Below are 17,060 nucleotides of genomic sequence, written 5' to 3'. Positions count from 1 at the left end.
GTAAGGAGCAGTGGAGCCCCTGCAGGTGTGGAGGGGTCAGTGCAGAGGTCGGTTTGATTTTACTGCTGGCAGCATCGATGCAGGACAAACCCTCCACAGTGTAATGGGACATAAACCCAGAACCCAGACAATCAGAAGTTAAAGGTTTGGTGATTTTGAACACATAAAAACAGCTGGTTGGGGCGATCGTGGCTCAAGAGTTGGGAGTTCGTCTTGTAATCGGAAGGTTGCTGGTTCGAGCCCCGGCTTGGACAGTCTCGGTCGTTGTGTCCTTGGGCGAGACACTTCACCCGTTGCCTACTGGTGGTGGTCAGAGGGCCCGGTGGCGCCAGTGTCCGGCAGCCTCGCCTCTGTCAGTGCGCCCCAGGGTGGCTGTGGCTACAATGTAGCTTCATCACCAGTGTGTGAATGGGTGTGTGGATGGGTGAATGACTGGATATGTAAAGCGCTTTGGGGTCCGTAGGGACTAGTAAAGCGCTATATAAATACAGGCCATTTACCATAAAAACAGCTGCACCATTTCCACAGTATTGATCGATTCCACAGACAGAAAGTCACCAGACTTCTTTCAGTTGGTGAAGAGTTTTCATCCGAGAGTCCCACAAATTTAAACCCTAGTGGGAGTGTCCTTGAAGAGGGTCGTTGACCCACTGTTGAGCATGTGCCTCATCCCATGAGCCGAGGTGTGGAAAAGGGTGTGGGTCACTATCAGCAGAGGTTTCGGGTGAAACTAGGGATGCAACGATACCAATTTTTTCAAACCGATACGATACCGATACTTGGGTCTGAGTACTTGCCGATACTTCTACCACACACACACACACACATGCAATGAATTGGAAGACAGGTTTTATTTTATTCTCTGCCGATAAAAAATAAAATCTTAATAAAAATGACCACAAAAGAAATTTCAAGTGAAAAATAAGCACTTCTGTTAAATTATTGCAGAGTGTCCACATTGTAATTTAACAAAATATCACTGAACTATTGGCACTGTCTCGAGCTTTCAGAATAATAAATAAACACTTCTGTTTGGAATAAAATAAACTTAAATTGTTGCAGAGTGCAACAATTGGCTTAGACATTAGACGGCATTGGCTGGTCATCCAGAGCGATAAAATGAGTCGAGCCTCTGTTATTTAAACTGCCCGTGGATTTTCTCTTGACATTTTTCATCGCTTTTCCAAAACCTGAGTTAAAGTTGGCTGTTCCACACTGCTGACATTTTGTTTAGCCTAGCTACAGCAGCCTCCAGTTTCTCTTTTTTATCTGGAGCCGCCAGTCTCACTCGCCTAACCCTGTGCCTGTTTAGCGCGGGATGTCCCCCTAGTGGCCAATCTAAAAAACTACAACAGAAATGACAAGCCACCCTCTGATTAATGAAATAAGTTGGTATCGGTTCATGGTATCGGTTAACTTTTACGAGTATGAGTACACACACATTTTACAGTATCGGCCCCGATACCAGTATCGGTATCGGTGCATCCCTAGGTGAAACCATTGTGAGGCCCACGTCGTTCAAAATGAGGAAGATAAAAGTTTAGCAGCCCCGGGTCAGACAGTTTTAGGTGCTCATGTACAGTTTTATATTTTTAAATATTAATATGATGTTTTATTTCACTTGAAATGTAAAAAATAATGTTCTGAAATAAAGATAGAAAGTGTCAGTCTGCCGTCGTCCTGACTGAAACAAACAGCTGATACTTTCACTGCTCGTGTTTACTGAGCTGTGCAGTAAACAAAGCATTTAAAGAATTAGCATGAAGCATTTTTAGAAATGTTGCATTATCTAAAACTACCATCACAGGTGAATCTTCTCTACAAGCATGCTTTCTTCTGATTGGCTGGATTCTGGAAGTATGGAGAAGGGCAACAACCACTTTTAGCGGGTTGTACGATTTTTGTCAAAGATCACCGCATAAGGAGATCTGTGACGAGCTGATGTCAGCACGAGTAGTAACAAGTGGAAGTGAATGTAGGGCGAGCTCGACAGGAAAAACTGCATCGTTAGCTCGCCGCTATTCGCATTATGTCGCTAAACAACTGAACGCTCGGGAAACGTTGGCCAAACCAGCAGTGGCACATTTCTTTATTCTCTCCCCGTACTTCATTTCCTGAGGGTTCGATGATAAACACGATGAAATGTGAGAAATGAGCAGAAGATTAAAATGTGATTGGCTGAAAACTGAAGAGAAGGGCGGGGTTAGTGAGTGTGACACTCTGATGGGACCTTTAAAGAACACACCGTGCTTCCTTGTTAGTGACAAACATGGCTCGTTGTGTCGTGACGCACGGCGGTGGCGTTCACTGCTCCATGAATGTCCTCCAAGGAACATGAACCACAGCGTTGGTGATTCCCGTGGTCATGTCGTGTGTTAAATTACACATGTGCACACGCTTCTGATTGGCTGGTTCAGCCTGCAGTGAAACATCTCCTCCATGTTGTAGTGCAGCTGGTCCTGGTTCTGCTCGGGGACCCGTCCACCTCTGACGAAAAGCTGCTGCAAGATATCAAGGACACGAGGAACATGATACAGGAAGTGTGGGGCCCGCTGGTTAGCAGTAACAGAACTCTTTCAAAATAAGAGTGAAGCAAGTGTTTAGTGGGGAAACTCTCGAGGCTTCGATGAGTCAGATTAAACAAAAAAAAGCTCAGATGAGTGTCGTGTGCACAAAAAGCTGCTGTGGGGAAACAGTGGTGTGCATCTGTTTGTAATGATATGATGCGTGTGTGTGCAAAAGTCTTGAGCCACTCGTTTCTTTGTATTTTGTTTCCAAGGAGGCAGACGTCCTTTAAAGAGCTCTTGAGCAGCAACTCTCCAGGTTTCTGAAGCTCTTTGTTGTTGGACACTGTAGTGTGCTGTAGTGTGTTAGTGAAATGAGGCAAACACAGAATAATAATATGTGCAGAATCATACAGAAGGTTTTACTGCACAACAGGAACACGCTGCTGTTGACATCTGGGATGAAGGACGAGCATTAAAATGTGTTTGCAGGCGTTTCCTCGTGTCCACATTCTGAAACACATTACAGCCGCACTGACATGTTCAGTGTGCTCTGAGCACATGTGACCAGTCATGTGACAACATCCTGTTCAAGAGTAGCAGCTGTGTCAGGACGGCGCTTTAAAGGGTTTAAAGCAGGGGTGGGCAACTCCAGGCCTCGAGTGTCGGTGTCCTGCAGGTTTTAGATCCCACCCTGGGTCAACACACCTGAATCACATGATTAGTTCATTACCAGGCCTCTGGAGAACTTCAAGAAATGTTGAGGAGTCATTTAGCCCTTTAAATCAGCTGTGATGGATCATGGACACATCTGTGCTCTGTGGAGACACATGGAGACGTTTCATTCATTTTAGCAGCAAGAACAAATAAGTACAGTATACCATCAGCGTTATGTAACAGCAGTGGTTCATCGGGATAATCAGTGACGTGGACTGTAGACTACAGCAGCCTGTGGGGGCTGTGTCACCTGTGTCACCTGTGTTACCTGCCAACACTCGATACTAAGAGGAGCGTAGCGCGAACGGCAAAGCAGCTGGATGGAAGAAAACGGAGTCAGAGCTTTAAAAGTGAAAGAGTTTCACAGGAAACTGAAGATAAATCTGCATGTAAAGCTCCTGTGATGTCACCTCGGAGTGGGAGAGTCACGTTCACGTATGTTAGCTAACCTGTCATGACGCTCGCTAAGCTAACATCACAGTTTTGTTAGCTAACGAGTGAAATGTGATGTAAACCTCACCTCTGTCAGTGCGCCCCAGTAGCTGTAGCTGTGGCTGCAGCGTAGCTGCCACCACCAGCGTGTGAATGTGTGTGTGTGTGAGTGGCTGATGTAGTGTATAGCGCTCCTTAGGGACTAAGTAAAGCGCTATACAAATACAGCAGCAGATACAGTCTGCTACTGTATTTGGTCTGCTCACATTAATATTAGAGTTTAGATGTTAGGGGTAGCCTGTGGGCGTAATCACTTAAACACTGCACTACCAAATCGGTAGTTTCTATTCTGGTTCTGTTTGTTCTGGATTAAAGATGCACAGATGAGTCTGTCCTGTACAGAGCAGGTTATCATCAGCATCCAGAGCGCGTCCACGGAATCATCTTAAACTTTGGAAAATCATTTTGACTACAGGAAGCACAGACGAGAGTTATGGAAACAATCAACAGAAAGAAAAATTGGCAGATGAGTCGACGACCAAAAGGATCTGTAGTTACAGCTCTAATCGGCTTGATAAAATATTAACCTCCTGACCTGACGTCCATTATTGTTTAGACCAAAATACTAAATCTTGCTCTGTAAGGGCCTGATATCCACTTACGAGGACATTATGCTGCAACTGGTGGTGGTCAGAGGGCGCCAGTGTCCGGCAGCCTCGCCTCTGTCAGTGCGCCCCAGGGTGGCTGTGGCTACAATGTAGCTGCCATCACCAGTGTGTGAATGTGTGTGTGACTGGATGTAGTGTAAAGCGCTTTGGGGTCCTTAGGGACTGAGTAAAGCGCTATATAAATACAGGCCATTTACCAACTGTTCTATTGACATTTTAAATGAATATCCTCATATGTTGCTCTCATTTTTCTCATAAACAAAAAAAGGTAAAAGAAAAATCTGGTAATTCTTTGTTTTTACATTCATCAGGTCCTAACCAGCCCAAACATCAAAGAGAAATTAAAATGCATGCCATGGAAGAGTTCAGGTTAAATTAGGTCCCTGTTTATGATTCAAATGTCCAGCATGAGACCTAAAATCTAAAACCACACATGTGATGTAGGCAGAGCAGCATCGCGGCATCTGTCGGGGACCAGTGCTGCGCGTGGAGCTCACAGCTCTCGAGTCTTTCTTCTTTAAAAAGCTGTAAATGAGTCTTTTTTTCATTTTTCCGTCTTCAAACGGGCTCTGGGGTCGTGAAGGTGACGTGGCTGTGACAGCGTTTGTTTTGGTGAGCTCTCTGACCGGGCGCTAAAGGACAGCCAGCTAATAATAGCTCCCAGAAGAGTCACGTGACAGGCCGACTTCAGGGCCGGCAGTGAGAATGAGAGGCCCTCTGGCTTCGATCAATTCTTTAATGACTTTAAACGAGTCCGATTAACGAAGGCCGATTTAAAAACAGGAAGTACTTTGAAGGCGTTAACCTAAACAACGAGAGAATCATCTGTCAGGGGCGCAGCGTTCGATCAGAGCTCCACCCACACCGACAACCCTCCCCCCACACACACACATGTATTCTCGTTTTGAAAGTGAGGACATCTAATTGACATCATCTCTTCCCAGTTGCTAACCCTCAGCCGAACCGTAACGCTGACACTGAAACCACATTTTGAGCCTCAAACTGGGGACGGACGCTTTGTCCCCACAAGTGACTGTTGGTCCCCACAAAGATATCTAAACAGGTACACTGTGTGTGTGTGTGTGTGTGTGTGTGTGTGTGTGTGTGTGTGTGTGACATCTGTTATGTAACGGCCTGACACCGTGACCTTGCTGTTATTAGCTTAGCCTGCTAGCTGGACACAGGAAGTAAAGTGTACTGTGGGCGGGAGCTCGCTGACGCAGAACAGCTGAGATGTGTAAACGTAAGCCGGGACGCGCTCCACCTTGTGACTCAGCAGGAGTAACCTGCTGTGATGGCTTTAAAGCTTCCTGTGTGACTTCGTCAGTCCCACGCTGTGGAGGAGTCTGGTGTGTGTGTTTGGTCACCACGGAAACGGCGTGATGTAGAGCAGAGCTCATTAAGGCCCTCTGACCTCCTGATGGTGAAACGGCGTGCCCTCAGATTTCCTCTTCCTTCATCGAAGCTTTGAGCATCTCTGAGGTCAAACGCCATAAATAATGCTGCGTCCATGTTTGACAGCACTGGTTAGCTGTCGGTTAGCTGTTCTGACTCCACCCACCACAGGAAGTTCTCTCACTTATGGAGCACACACAGCAACAGCAGGCGCTGAGGCGCCTTCAGTGCAGTAAGATCAGGATTTCTGATGTTCGTGGCATCATCAACATCTTTCTCTTCTTCCTCTCCTGCAGTCGTGGGATGTGTTTTTCCGGAACGCCAACGCTGGCGCTCCTCCCGGCGCCGCCTACCAGTCTCCTCTGGGGCTGTCTGTGGCGTCCAGCCTCGTCGCCCCCCAGCTCTCCTCTCTGGTCGGAGCTCAGCCCAACGTGGAGAAGCTGGTGGAGGATCACCTGGCTGTGCAGTCGCTCATCAGGGCCTACCAGGTACACACACACACACATGATCAATACATCCATAAGATTATTGAAAAGCCTGTGTTTGTCAGTGACCTCTGACCTTTGGCTACTGATAGAGTGAAGCCTGTGCTGTAAAATATTTTCCTGTTTGTTCACCTGCTTATCGATGGCTGCTGTTTGTTGATGGAGACGTTGGTGAGTTTAGGTCTTCACAGGTCACACAAACTCTGATCAATAATTGATGATCAGAATCCATCAGAGCCGAGTGTAGACGACATCCACAGTAGGGCTGGTCTAAAATCCATATCACGGTGTAATTTGAAACATGTGCTTAAAGGATTTTAAGGCACACTTAACTGTGAGCCTTATGTATGAATTCTGGTTGTGCTTTCTGACCTCGAACCGATTTTATGTACACGGTGCTCAGACATCTGTCAAAAATGTTTTAGTGCGACTTTGCTTCAGGTCCCAAAGTCAAACGAACACTGAGAGTTAAAAACTGTCTCAATTATTTCATCTTTAATTAAATGATCAGCGTTGCTGCTTTACCAGGTGTAACTATGAAGTTTAACATCCAGGCATCCATGAAAACAGGATTATTACATTTAACAGAGTTACAAGTTAGCAGGAAGTTAGCTCGCTAGCTTCCAGCTAAGCATGATATAGCATGAAAAACTAAAACGTACAGCTCTGCTGTCACTTCCAACATTAATGAAGACAGAAAACTAAACAGCAGTGACGTTTGTAGGGTTACTGAAGGTGGGCTAGCTGCTATATAATGATGTGCTACATGATCGCTAGCGACACAGCTATGTTAGCATAACATTAGCACAGTGGAGCTGCAGGATTTAAGCTAACACTTTTCCACTCGATAAAAGTTAACGTGAAGGTTCCTGATGGTTAGAGACAAATGTAATCACATGGCAGGATGCTGTAAACAGACCAAACTTCAGTCAGGAGAACAACTGAGATTATTCATCCACAATACGAGGTTAGTCATTAATATACTGCAACAACATGGGAACAGAGCAGCTGCAGAGAATTCAGCATTAATGAATCAATGTTACAGAAGTGGAGGAAGCCAGTTTTTGGCTTTCCCCATATTTCAACATTGAATCGTCTCTTTGCTGTTTCTGTCGCCCGCCATAATTTGCAGATGATGATGTTTGCAGCCGCTGCAGTGCTTTCAACCAAAACAGGCGCCGCTTGATGACATCATCAACATGGCCAAATTTATATAGTTTCTACCGTATACCGTTTATACCGCCCACCACAGTGGGCGGGATCTCTGTGGGCCGGTGCCGCCGCAGGGTCAGCGAAGGGTTTCCACAGTAATCCAGACTAGCACGCTGAAGCGCTTCAGGGTCGTCTTTAACTCAGAGTTCAAAGTGACTCTGCAGCAACAGGAAGTGCAGCCGGCTGGATTAAAGCCCGACCCTGAGGTGACGCTGTCATGAGGACCTGTGAGGGCCTGAGCTTCCTGTTGTGGTGTGTGTGTGTGTTCAGGTGATGGGTCATCACAATGCCCACCTGGATCCACTGGGAATCAGCTGTGTGAATTTTGATGACGCTCCGGTGAATGCCGGCTTCCAGGATGTCGGTGAGAGCGCCGCAACTAAACCACCAAACAGACCGTGATGTTAACTTTGCTTTTCCCTCCCACCCGCCCTCCCCCCTCTCTCCTCCTCCTCCTCCCTCTCTCCTCCTCCTCCTCCTCCTCCTCTCTAACACTTCCTGTTTTTCCTAACTTTTCAACGTTTCTCCCGTTTCTGATTTCTTCCCTCCATCCTGCTTCTCATCTGCTCCGCTCTTCATCCTCTGTCTGTTATTTGGTTGCATCTCCTCCTCCTCTTCCTTCATCTCACCCTGTTCTCACCCCCCCCTTCCTGCCCTGGGTGGGCTCTGTGCTGTTGTCACTTCCTGTAGATCCGAGGGCACCACGTGGCCCAGTTGGACCCCCTCGGCATCATGGACGCCGATCTGGACTCGTGTGTCCCCACTGACATTATCACGTCCTCCGACAAGCTGGGTGAGGAGCCGACCCTCAGAAATCGACCTCGTCTTCGTGTGTTCAGCGCTCGTTGGCTGGAGGAGTCTCTGAAACGTTATCGTACAGCAGAAGAAACTCTTCTGCTGTACGATAACGTTCTGTTTTTAAATTGAGCTGTTTCAGGATTTTATTCTCTGTCTAAACCGAATCGTTCTTCCTCATCTAACATCTGAAGACCTTCGTTCTGTGATGAAGGTCCGAGAATTAACCATTTCAGTGTTTCCCACACAGACGTGAGGAGAGACCGCACGGCTGTGCTGACGTGAACATTAGTGCCAGTTTATTCATTACAGTCTGGATCATCAGATGTTTGCATGCAGACACTTGTGATCATTTCATTTCATTTAACAAACTAAACTTTATATTTTTGTTATTTTAGTTTAAATATGATATTTTAATTAAAACAAAGAGCTTAAGGCTGTAAACCCTCAAACACGGGTTCTGATCATGTGGTTCACAGTGAGGCTGCAGCGCTGGTATCAGATCAGAGGTTCAGTCCTGCGTCTCTCTCGGTGGTGGTGTGCAGTCGCAGTCTCTCCTCCACGCTCTGTTAAAGTGCGGAAACACTGAAAACATCGACCCAATCCTAATCCCGACTTTAAAATCTGGATGATTCTCTGAGATCTAAACAGCCTGACTGAAGGTGTTTTTAATGAAAGGGGAACGTCCGTTTTCGGTGATTACGTGCCCGCCGAGGACCGAAAGCTTTCTCAGAGCCTCTGTAGAAAACGTCCTGATTCGGTGTGGCTCCAGGAGGCCTGGCGGGAACCGGCTTCACCGCCTCAGACCTCGCGCTCAGACTCGGAGCTCCTCTCCGCTGGCAGGATGAAGCCTTTAATGAGTCCGTTTCTGTTGGACGCGAGTCGCCCATCGTTGACTCCACGTGGAGTCGTAGGATATCTGGAACCGTGGCGCAGCTTTTACTTTGAAGGGCAGCATTCTCGGTTTCCTGTTTGGGCCGCAGCGATCTGCTGGCGACCAGAACAATCAGCGGTCTGCTCGCGTCGTTTAGACTCACCGTGTAGAAACGGCGTGGATGATGACACTCGTTTATTAAAGCGTCTGACTCAAACCGAGCGACCCGCGAGCCGTCCGAGTGTTTCATCCACGCACGCGTTCACGGAGCCCAGTGTGAACACGAGACCTGACAAAGATCACAGAATCTTTCTGAAGGTGAAAAATGCGGCGTCGGCGTCTCTGGGCAGCGGCGGGCAGTTTAGCTTGTGCTGCGTGACGCTGGGCTGTGCACCACGTTAGCCAGAGCGCTCCTCCACTGCTAATCCTGCTCAGATCTTTTCCTTTTGGACCTGAAACCTCGCCACGATGATGTCATTTAATCAGCTGACAGTTTACATCATCTGTACCGTGAGTCTAAGACTCCGTCTCAGAGCTCTTCCTCGTCTTCCTCTCAGGACATTTATTAACAGCAGTCCTGCTTCCAGGTGCTTTTAAACCACCACAGAGGAAGACGAGGACAAAGCAGTACTTCCTGTTTGTTCGCAGTCTGAATGTTGCTAACGGCTCATTAACGTTCAGCTTCGGCTTCATTCTGTGTCGTCAGAAACAGGAAACAGGAAGTCAAAGATCAAAGGTTTGTGGCTTCGCCTCACTGTCTGCGGCTAAATAAACCCCTGTGACTCCACCCACTGTTACACATCAGGACACGCCCCCTCTCGAGCTGCTCTGTGTGCCATGTTCAGTTTGTTGTATTAGCGCTCCCAGGAAGTAGTCCGTCTGAAGGTGAGCTGAATGGCCTCGGTGTGGGACGGCTGTGGCAACGCTGTTTGACCTCAGCATGGCGCTACATGTGTCTCCTCCTCCACTGCTCCTTCTTCTTCTTTGGTCGCGGGGTCAGACGGTGGTGGAGACGCGAGATGCGGGGCGGCTGCTGCGCTGATGAGGCTGTAGGCCGGTGTGGTGGTGTTGGTGCTGGTGGTGTGTAAAGGCTGTAGGGTAAAGGGGGTTGCAGGTCATTAATGGTGTCCGGGTGTCTCTTCCCTTTGCTGCCCCCTGCTGGCGACCCGTCCAGACGTGGCTGTGTTCAAGGAGAGGCTGCACATTCTCACGGTCGGAGGTACGAGAACCAGCACTGCTGTGAAGTCAGTAGTTGATCTTTAGTGGAGTTTGTCAGTGCAGTAGTTTGAAGGAAACATCTGCAGGAGCTGAAAGCATCAACGCAGCAGACGGCGGGCTCCTGAGCTCCTGCAGAGGGCGCCGCAGCGCCGCGGAGAGATTTCATCTGGTTCAGCATCTGATTCTGTCTTTGTGCAGGAGTTGAAGCACGTTTGTGACCTTGCAGCGGTTTAACCAAACTGGAAGCATGTTCACATATGTGCAGCTGCAGTCCTCAGATCCGCTCACCAGCCCCACGCTCACCTGGCCAGAGTGTACCTGCAGGTCTGTGTTGGCAGTTACGTGCCCCCAGACAAATGTATAAATAATCACATGATTTTAGAGAGGGATACGTCTTCATGAAGCAGAGTATAAACTGTAATTTTATGTCTGTTTATCACTTTCACCTGCTGCTGTAGTTTAATGTGACATCAGTTAGTTTTGTTTTTTAGAAAGAAAGCGAGAATCAACAGGTGAGACGGGAAAATAAAAACCGTGCAGACGGTCACGCCGGCAGACTCTGCTGCTTCTTTACTCCTGTGGATTCTGTCTCAGTGGGCTGAACCACGGTGAAATCTCCCTGTAGCCTGAGCAGCACACAGGAAACACTGAGAGGAAGTTCATCCCGTCTGACTCGACAGGCTCCGCCTCCTCTCAGGGTCCCCTGTGCTCAGCTTTGTTAGCTGCTGCTAGCGTGCTGACCCCCGCTCTGTCCCACAGTTCACCGTTATGTTCGTTAGTGTCTGGGCCTGACTCTGAATGTGCTCTGAACTATGGCTTGATGCATGCTCCATCATCCAGGTAAGGAAATCCCAAAACGTTGTCCTCAGATGCAGATGTGTCCACGTGGATTAAACATTAAACATTAAACAACATTTATATACTGGTTATTAATAAAATCAGGCTGTTGTTACTGGGCAGCTCCTCCCTGGTGTCACTGTTCACAGTTTAACAGGTAACTGAAGCTCACCTCCTGCACAGAGCACAGTAATGTTCAGCGATGCTGAAAATTGGGTCGGGATGATATTACAGCTCACATTAGCATTAAAGGTGTTGTTTTTTAGGGGCGTGGCCTCTTTTGTAGCTGCTAGGTGTCTGCTAGGCTAATCCATAGCTGTCATGTGATGTCAGATCTACTGGGATACGCCCACCTGGCCGCTCAAAGTACGGCACAAATGTGCGCACACCTTTCCTAACCCTGCCTGACAGATCACATCACACCAATCCCTGCTTCTCCACGCCGACCCCGCCACGTCACGGCCGCTCGTTTAAAGTGTAGGAATGATTTACCTGACAACGGAAAAATGCTCGGGCAGCTTTACTGTTACGACATTAATGTGACAAATTAATACTCTTTGCACTTTATCCGAGTCAGCAAACCCACATTTATGTATGGTAGTTTGTTTAAGCTAGCTATGTAGCGCTTTGCATCAGTTACATGTCGCACGTTCATCCAGTCAGCAGTGTGAGCGATGCTCTACAACAGACATGGAGCTCAGGGGGAGGGGCTTAGCTAAAGCTGCCCTGTTTAGTGACATCACATTACCAATAACATGGCTGCTGTGGGGTCACTGTACTAACAGACCGTCTAAGAAGACTGAGCTGCAGTTTCAGTGAGTGAAGTTCTGGGATATTTGGGTGTTTTTGATTAGCAGGGGTGTGTGTGATGTCACAGATCCCTGCCATACTGTCCTTGTAGACGCAGCTGGTTATTAATCTGTAAATGTACTGCAGTGACGTCTGGATCTGTCTTTGGGGCGTCTGACATCAAGGGCTGCCACAAACGATTATTTTGATAGTCGACTAATCAGATCATCATCCAACGTACAGCTTATTGCACCAGCAGCATCTGCTCTTATATAACTATCATTAGCTTACAGCTCTAAGTGTTTAAGGTATGTGCTAACTAACAATAAAGACAAGATGATAGTTTATTAAAGTTAAATGAAGTTTGCAGATTGTTTCGGTGAAGTTTAATAAACTCCTTGCTATCTAAAATATAACAGGACACCAGAGTAAATTCTCCAGCATCTCACACTTCTGATAATCAGCTGTCTGCTTGACGTTTATTCAGCTGTGTAAAAACTATAACTTTAATCTCAGCCAAACCGATTTACTCAGGAACAAATAAAATACTAAAAAAAGCCAAACAATAACATTTTAAGTTATCTAAGTGACTTATATATCATGTTTAACCTGAGTAGCGAAAGACAGCGGTGGGTTTGAAAACGATTAGCCGGGAGTCCGGTGCTCTCACGGCTCTAGTTAGCCTAGCCCCCGGCTAGCTATCGAGCTAGTGGGTAACAGACGTCTCCGAAAACGTCGGAGCGCTTTTGAAAATATGTGGTGTCTTGATAAACTGAGCAGATATTTGAGGTTTACACAGCTACATTCTCGCCTGAAAATATGTTAAACGTTTATTTTGTGACCCAGAAAGAATAATAAGAGTAATATTAAAACTAACTAGCTGCCGCCATTGTTGGAAAACTGAGCTGGGCTGCGCTATGAATTCTGGGACACAGCTTCTTCTTCTTCGGGGTTTAACGGCAGCTGGCATCCTTGTACATGCAGTGCTGCCATCTTCTGTTTCAGTCCGTTATTACACTCTTAAATCCTACTACTTATTCCTGCGTCTTTTGGGATCAAAGCTTCAAACGACGCGTCGACTATTAAATCAGTCGTCGACGATTTTGACAGTCGACTAATCGTGGCAGCCCTACAGATATCTGAGCACTGACGCTGCTTCACATCGTGCCGTAGTCGTGTAATGTCAGTGACCTCACGACGTGTTTCAGCTCAGTGCGTCGATCCTGCTCCCGTTTCCTCAAGTTTAGCTTCATGTATTTGGACAGAAGCATGAGAAAAATGTTACTGAGCCCCAAATCGAGGCTGGGAGGAGAAAATGTTCCGCCTGTGTGTTTCAGCCCTGTCACCAGGTTCAAAGCGGACCTGAAACAGAATATATCAGTCAGACTGTCTCAGCAGGACAACTGCACAGAGCAGCAAGAAGCTGTGCGTAAACTGCCCGCTGGTGCTCCACAGGTCACACTGGTCTGAGTCCAGCTGTTACTGAGGCAGGGACCGACCTCAGGACAGAGCCTCTGTTTTTACTCGAGAACAAAGACGTCAGAGGTGCTTTGTAAAACATCCCCAGCATGTTTCATCTGAGCTGCAGCTCCAGATGTTTAGCAGCTGTCTGAGGTTTGTTCCTCAAAATATGAAAGATTCTGAAACAGAGGTCAGGATGGCAGCACACACTCAGACCTGCACACATAGAGTAGCATTACATCTACTCTATTACACACAGTCCCTGCTTTAAAGTAATAAACTGCTTTCAGTACAAAAGCACTGACAGGCTGTGATTAGCGCCCCCATGAGGCTGAAATGTTTAGAAAGAGTTCAGTCCAGGAGGGCACGACACAGTTACTACAGACCAACGGTCGCCACAGACGGACAGAAACGCTTACAGACGCAGGAGAAGGCAGACGCTTGTCTGAGGCTGCTGGAGCCAGGGCACCATGTCAATAGCTGAGCTGTCTGTAGGGGGCGCTGCTGGTGGTCTGTAGGGGGCGCTGGTGGTGGTCTGTAGGGGGCGCTGCTGGTGGTCTGTAGGGGGCGCTGCTGGTGGTGGTCTGTAGGGGGCGCTGCTGGTGGTCTGTAGGGGGCGCTGCTGGTGGTCTGTAGGGGGCGCTGCTGGTGGTGGTCTGTAGGGGGCGCTGGTGGTGGTCTGTAGGGGGCGCTGGTGGTGGTCTGTAGGGGGAGCTGGTGGTGGTCTGTAGGGGGCGCTGCTGGTGGTCTGTAGGGGGCGCTGCTGGTGGTCTGTAGGAGCTCTCAGCCGAGCGTCCTGCTTTGACATCCTGCTTTGCTGTGGACTGTGAGGTAGATTCAGCCTTTTGAGTGGCTCCTTTGCATGTGTGCGGGTTCTCTGATTGGCTGAGCCTGAAGTGAGACTGCAGGCAGGACGAGTGCTCAAAAAGACGCTCCTCCAACTTCATCAAAGTCTCCAACAGCTGATTCTGTTCCTCTGGACGTAGCGCTTCGTCATCCAGGTGACTTATTTATACAACACAAGTCACAGCAACAGTCGCCTCAAGGCTTCATGTTGTAAGGTAGACGCTACAATGATACAGTCATATGACCCCGTGTGAGCAAGCCCTTTGGCGACCGTAGGAAGGAAGAACTCCCTCTTAACTTCCATGTTGTCCCTGCTTCAGTGACGGCGTTTGACGCCAACAACTTTTATTTGTTTTGGGCCCAAAACACCTCCTCCTCCTCCTCCTCCACCTCCACCTCTGCTGTCCTAAAACCATTAAAACCTCCACTACTCTAATGCCCCCCTCCTCCCCCCCTCCTCCCCCTGCTCCTCCTCACCCCCCTCCTCCCCCTGCTCCTCCTCACCCCCCTCCTCCCCCTGCTCCTCATCCTCCCCCCCTCCTCCTCATCCCCCCCTCCTCCCCCTGCTCCTCCTCCCCCCCTCCTCCCCCCTCCTCCCCCTGCTCCTCCTCATCCCCCTCCTCCCCCTGCTCCTCCTCATCCCCCCTCCTCCCCCTGCTCCTCATCCCCCTCCTCCCCCTGCTCCTCCTCATCCCCCTCCTCCCCCTGCTACTCCTCACCCCCCTCCTCCCCCTGCTCCTCCTCATCCCCCTCCTCCCCCTGCTCCTCCTCATCTCCCCCTCCTCCCCCTGCTCCTCTTCATCCCCCCTCCTCCCCCTGCTCCTCCTCCCCCCTCCTCCCCCTGCTCCTCCTCACCCCCCTCCTCCCCCTGCTCCTCCTCCTCCCCCCCTCCTCCTCATCCCCCCCCTCCTCCCCCTGCTCCTCCTCCCCCCCCTCCTCCCCCTGCTCCTCCTCCCCCCCTCCTCCCCCTGCTCCTCCTCATCCCCCTCCTCCCCCCCTCCTCCCCCTGCTCCTCCTCATCCCCCTCCTCCCCCTGCTCCTTCTCATCCCCCCTCCTCCCCCTGCTCCTCATCCCCCTCCTCCCCCTGCTCCTCCTCATCCCCCTCCTCCCCCTGCTACTCCTCACCCCCCTCCTCCCCCTGCTCCTCCTCCCCCTGCTCCTCCTCATCCCCCCTCCTCCCCCTGCTCCTCATCCCCCTCCTCCCCCTGCTCCTCCTCATCCCCCTCCTCCCCCTGCTCCTCCCCCCCTCCTCCCCCTGCTCCTCCTCCCCCCCTGCATGTGTAAATCTCCCCTCTCTGTTGATTAAACTTGTCTTCATCACTAACTCCTTGTGCACGTTTTTCTGTCTCACCTCTTTCTCCTCGTTCTCCTGCTCCTCCCCCCCCCCTCCCCTCTCGCTCCGTGGTGCATCATGGGACTTGTAGGCTTCTACGGTCTGGAGGAGTCGGACCTGGAAAAAGTGTTCCGGCTTCCCACCACCACCTTCATCGGAGGCTCGGAGAGCGTGCTGCCGCTGAAGGAGATCATCCGCCGGCTGGAGGTGAACGCGCACACAGACACACACACAGGAAGTGGAAGTTTAAATGGTTTACAGGAAAATGGACGTGTGCGTGTGTTGGTGCAGATGGCGTACTGTCAGCACATCGGGGTGGAGTTCATGTTCATCAACGACCTGGATCAGTGTCAGTGGATCAGGCAGAAGTTCGAGACTCCGGGCGTGATGCAGTTCACTCTGGAGGAGAAGCGCACGCTGCTGGCCCGCATGGTCCGCTCCACCAGGTTAGAACCCCCCCACACTGGTTTTATAGGCTGGAGCAGGAGGGCGGAGCAACAGAAGACCCAAAGATGGACCCTGAGGGACGTCAGCATCGTAAACCACCACGAGCCGTTTCTGACAGCTCGTGGTGGTTTTACCCGCAGCGAAACTCGAGCTCAGTGCTCTGCTGTTTCAGTCGTAACCAGCTTGATCCTCACGCTGGTCCCATCGATGTCTGCTGTGAAATCTCCAACTCGGAGTCGTTGGGAAACACGGTGCGGCTGCAGTCTGTTGGGAATAACCTGCGTGTTCGCCTGTGTTCAGGTTTGAGGAGTTCCTGCAGAAGAAGTGGTCTGCAGAGAAGCGCTTCGGCCTGGAGGGCTGCGAGTCTCTGATCCCCGCCCTGAAGACCATCATCGACAAGTCGTCTGAGAACGGCGTGGAGAACGTCATCATGGGAATGCCCCACAGGTAAAACCGCACGCTGCTGTTACCCGACCGCACGCATGTTGATGACACCTGCGTGATGTCATCAGAGAGGAGGCAGCAGCTTCCAGGAGAAATCTGCATCCAAACGGCGAGTTTAATGGCGTCGGCGCTCCTCACGCCGAGGTTACAAAAGCAGCATTTTAATGTGTTTCTGCTTCAAAGACGAGAGTAAATCCAGGCTCAGCTCACAGCTGCGTGAAGACGAACGCCGCGAGCGCTCCGTCATGGCCTCTGTGTGTCTTTCAGGGGTCGTCTCAACGTCCTGGCCAACGTGATCCGGAAAGAGCTGGAGCAGATCTTCTGTCAGTTCGACTCCAAACTGGAAGCAGCCGATGAGGTCGCTGTTTTTACCGCCGTTTGTTCGTTTACTCGCGTTTTTTCTTTCCCCGTCTGATCCAACCTGTCGTTTGTCCGCAGGGCTCCGGCGACGTGAAGTACCACCTGGGGATGTACCATCGCCGCATCAACCGCGTGACAGACAGGAACATCACGCTGTCTCTGGTGGCGAACCCGTCTCACCTGGAGGCCGTGGACCCCGTGGTGCAGGGGAAGACCAAAGCCGACCAGTTCTACTGCGGAGA

At 49.8% G+C, this 17,060-nt stretch overlaps 1 protein-coding gene and 1 long non-coding RNA gene across 5 annotated transcripts in view; both read left to right on the top strand.

Moving 5' to 3' along the window:
* Positions 1–17,060, top strand: part of ogdha (oxoglutarate dehydrogenase a) — a 28,636-nt gene that overhangs the window by 3,646 nt on the left and 7,930 nt on the right. Inside the window, exons 3-10 of one of the 4 annotated variants that reach the window (XM_085179713.1) lie at positions 6,013–6,204; positions 8,104–8,206; positions 10,257–10,301; positions 15,659–15,774; positions 15,859–16,013; positions 16,315–16,461; positions 16,726–16,816; positions 16,897–17,060. The exon at positions 16,897–17,060 is cut by the window's right edge and continues 16 nt beyond it. In XM_085179713.1, coding sequence (XP_085035839.1) covers positions 6,013–6,204; positions 8,104–8,206; positions 10,257–10,301; positions 15,659–15,774; positions 15,859–16,013; positions 16,315–16,461; positions 16,726–16,816; positions 16,897–17,060 — 1,013 coding nt within the window. Of the gene's footprint in view, positions 1–6,012; positions 6,205–7,683; positions 7,778–8,103; positions 8,207–9,788; positions 9,819–10,256; positions 10,302–15,658; positions 15,775–15,858; positions 16,014–16,314; positions 16,462–16,725; positions 16,817–16,896 lie in introns of all 4 variants that reach the window. The other 3 variants (XM_085179714.1, XM_085179716.1, XM_085179715.1) reach the window with 3 other exon arrangements.
* LOC146506051 (uncharacterized) lies at positions 7–4,485 on the top strand. The gene is made up of 2 exons (XR_014877150.1): positions 7–724; positions 1,492–4,485. It is a non-coding gene; the product is annotated as an uncharacterized LOC146506051 (long non-coding RNA).

This window comes from Neolamprologus multifasciatus, chromosome 12 (genome assembly GCF_963576455.1).
Source record: "Neolamprologus multifasciatus chromosome 12, fNeoMul1.2, whole genome shotgun sequence".
Classification (NCBI taxonomy): domain Eukaryota; kingdom Metazoa; phylum Chordata; class Actinopteri; order Cichliformes; family Cichlidae; genus Neolamprologus; species Neolamprologus multifasciatus.
Note: the sequence above shows the minus strand (reverse complement) of the source record. Positions and strands in the feature narration are given on the sequence as shown.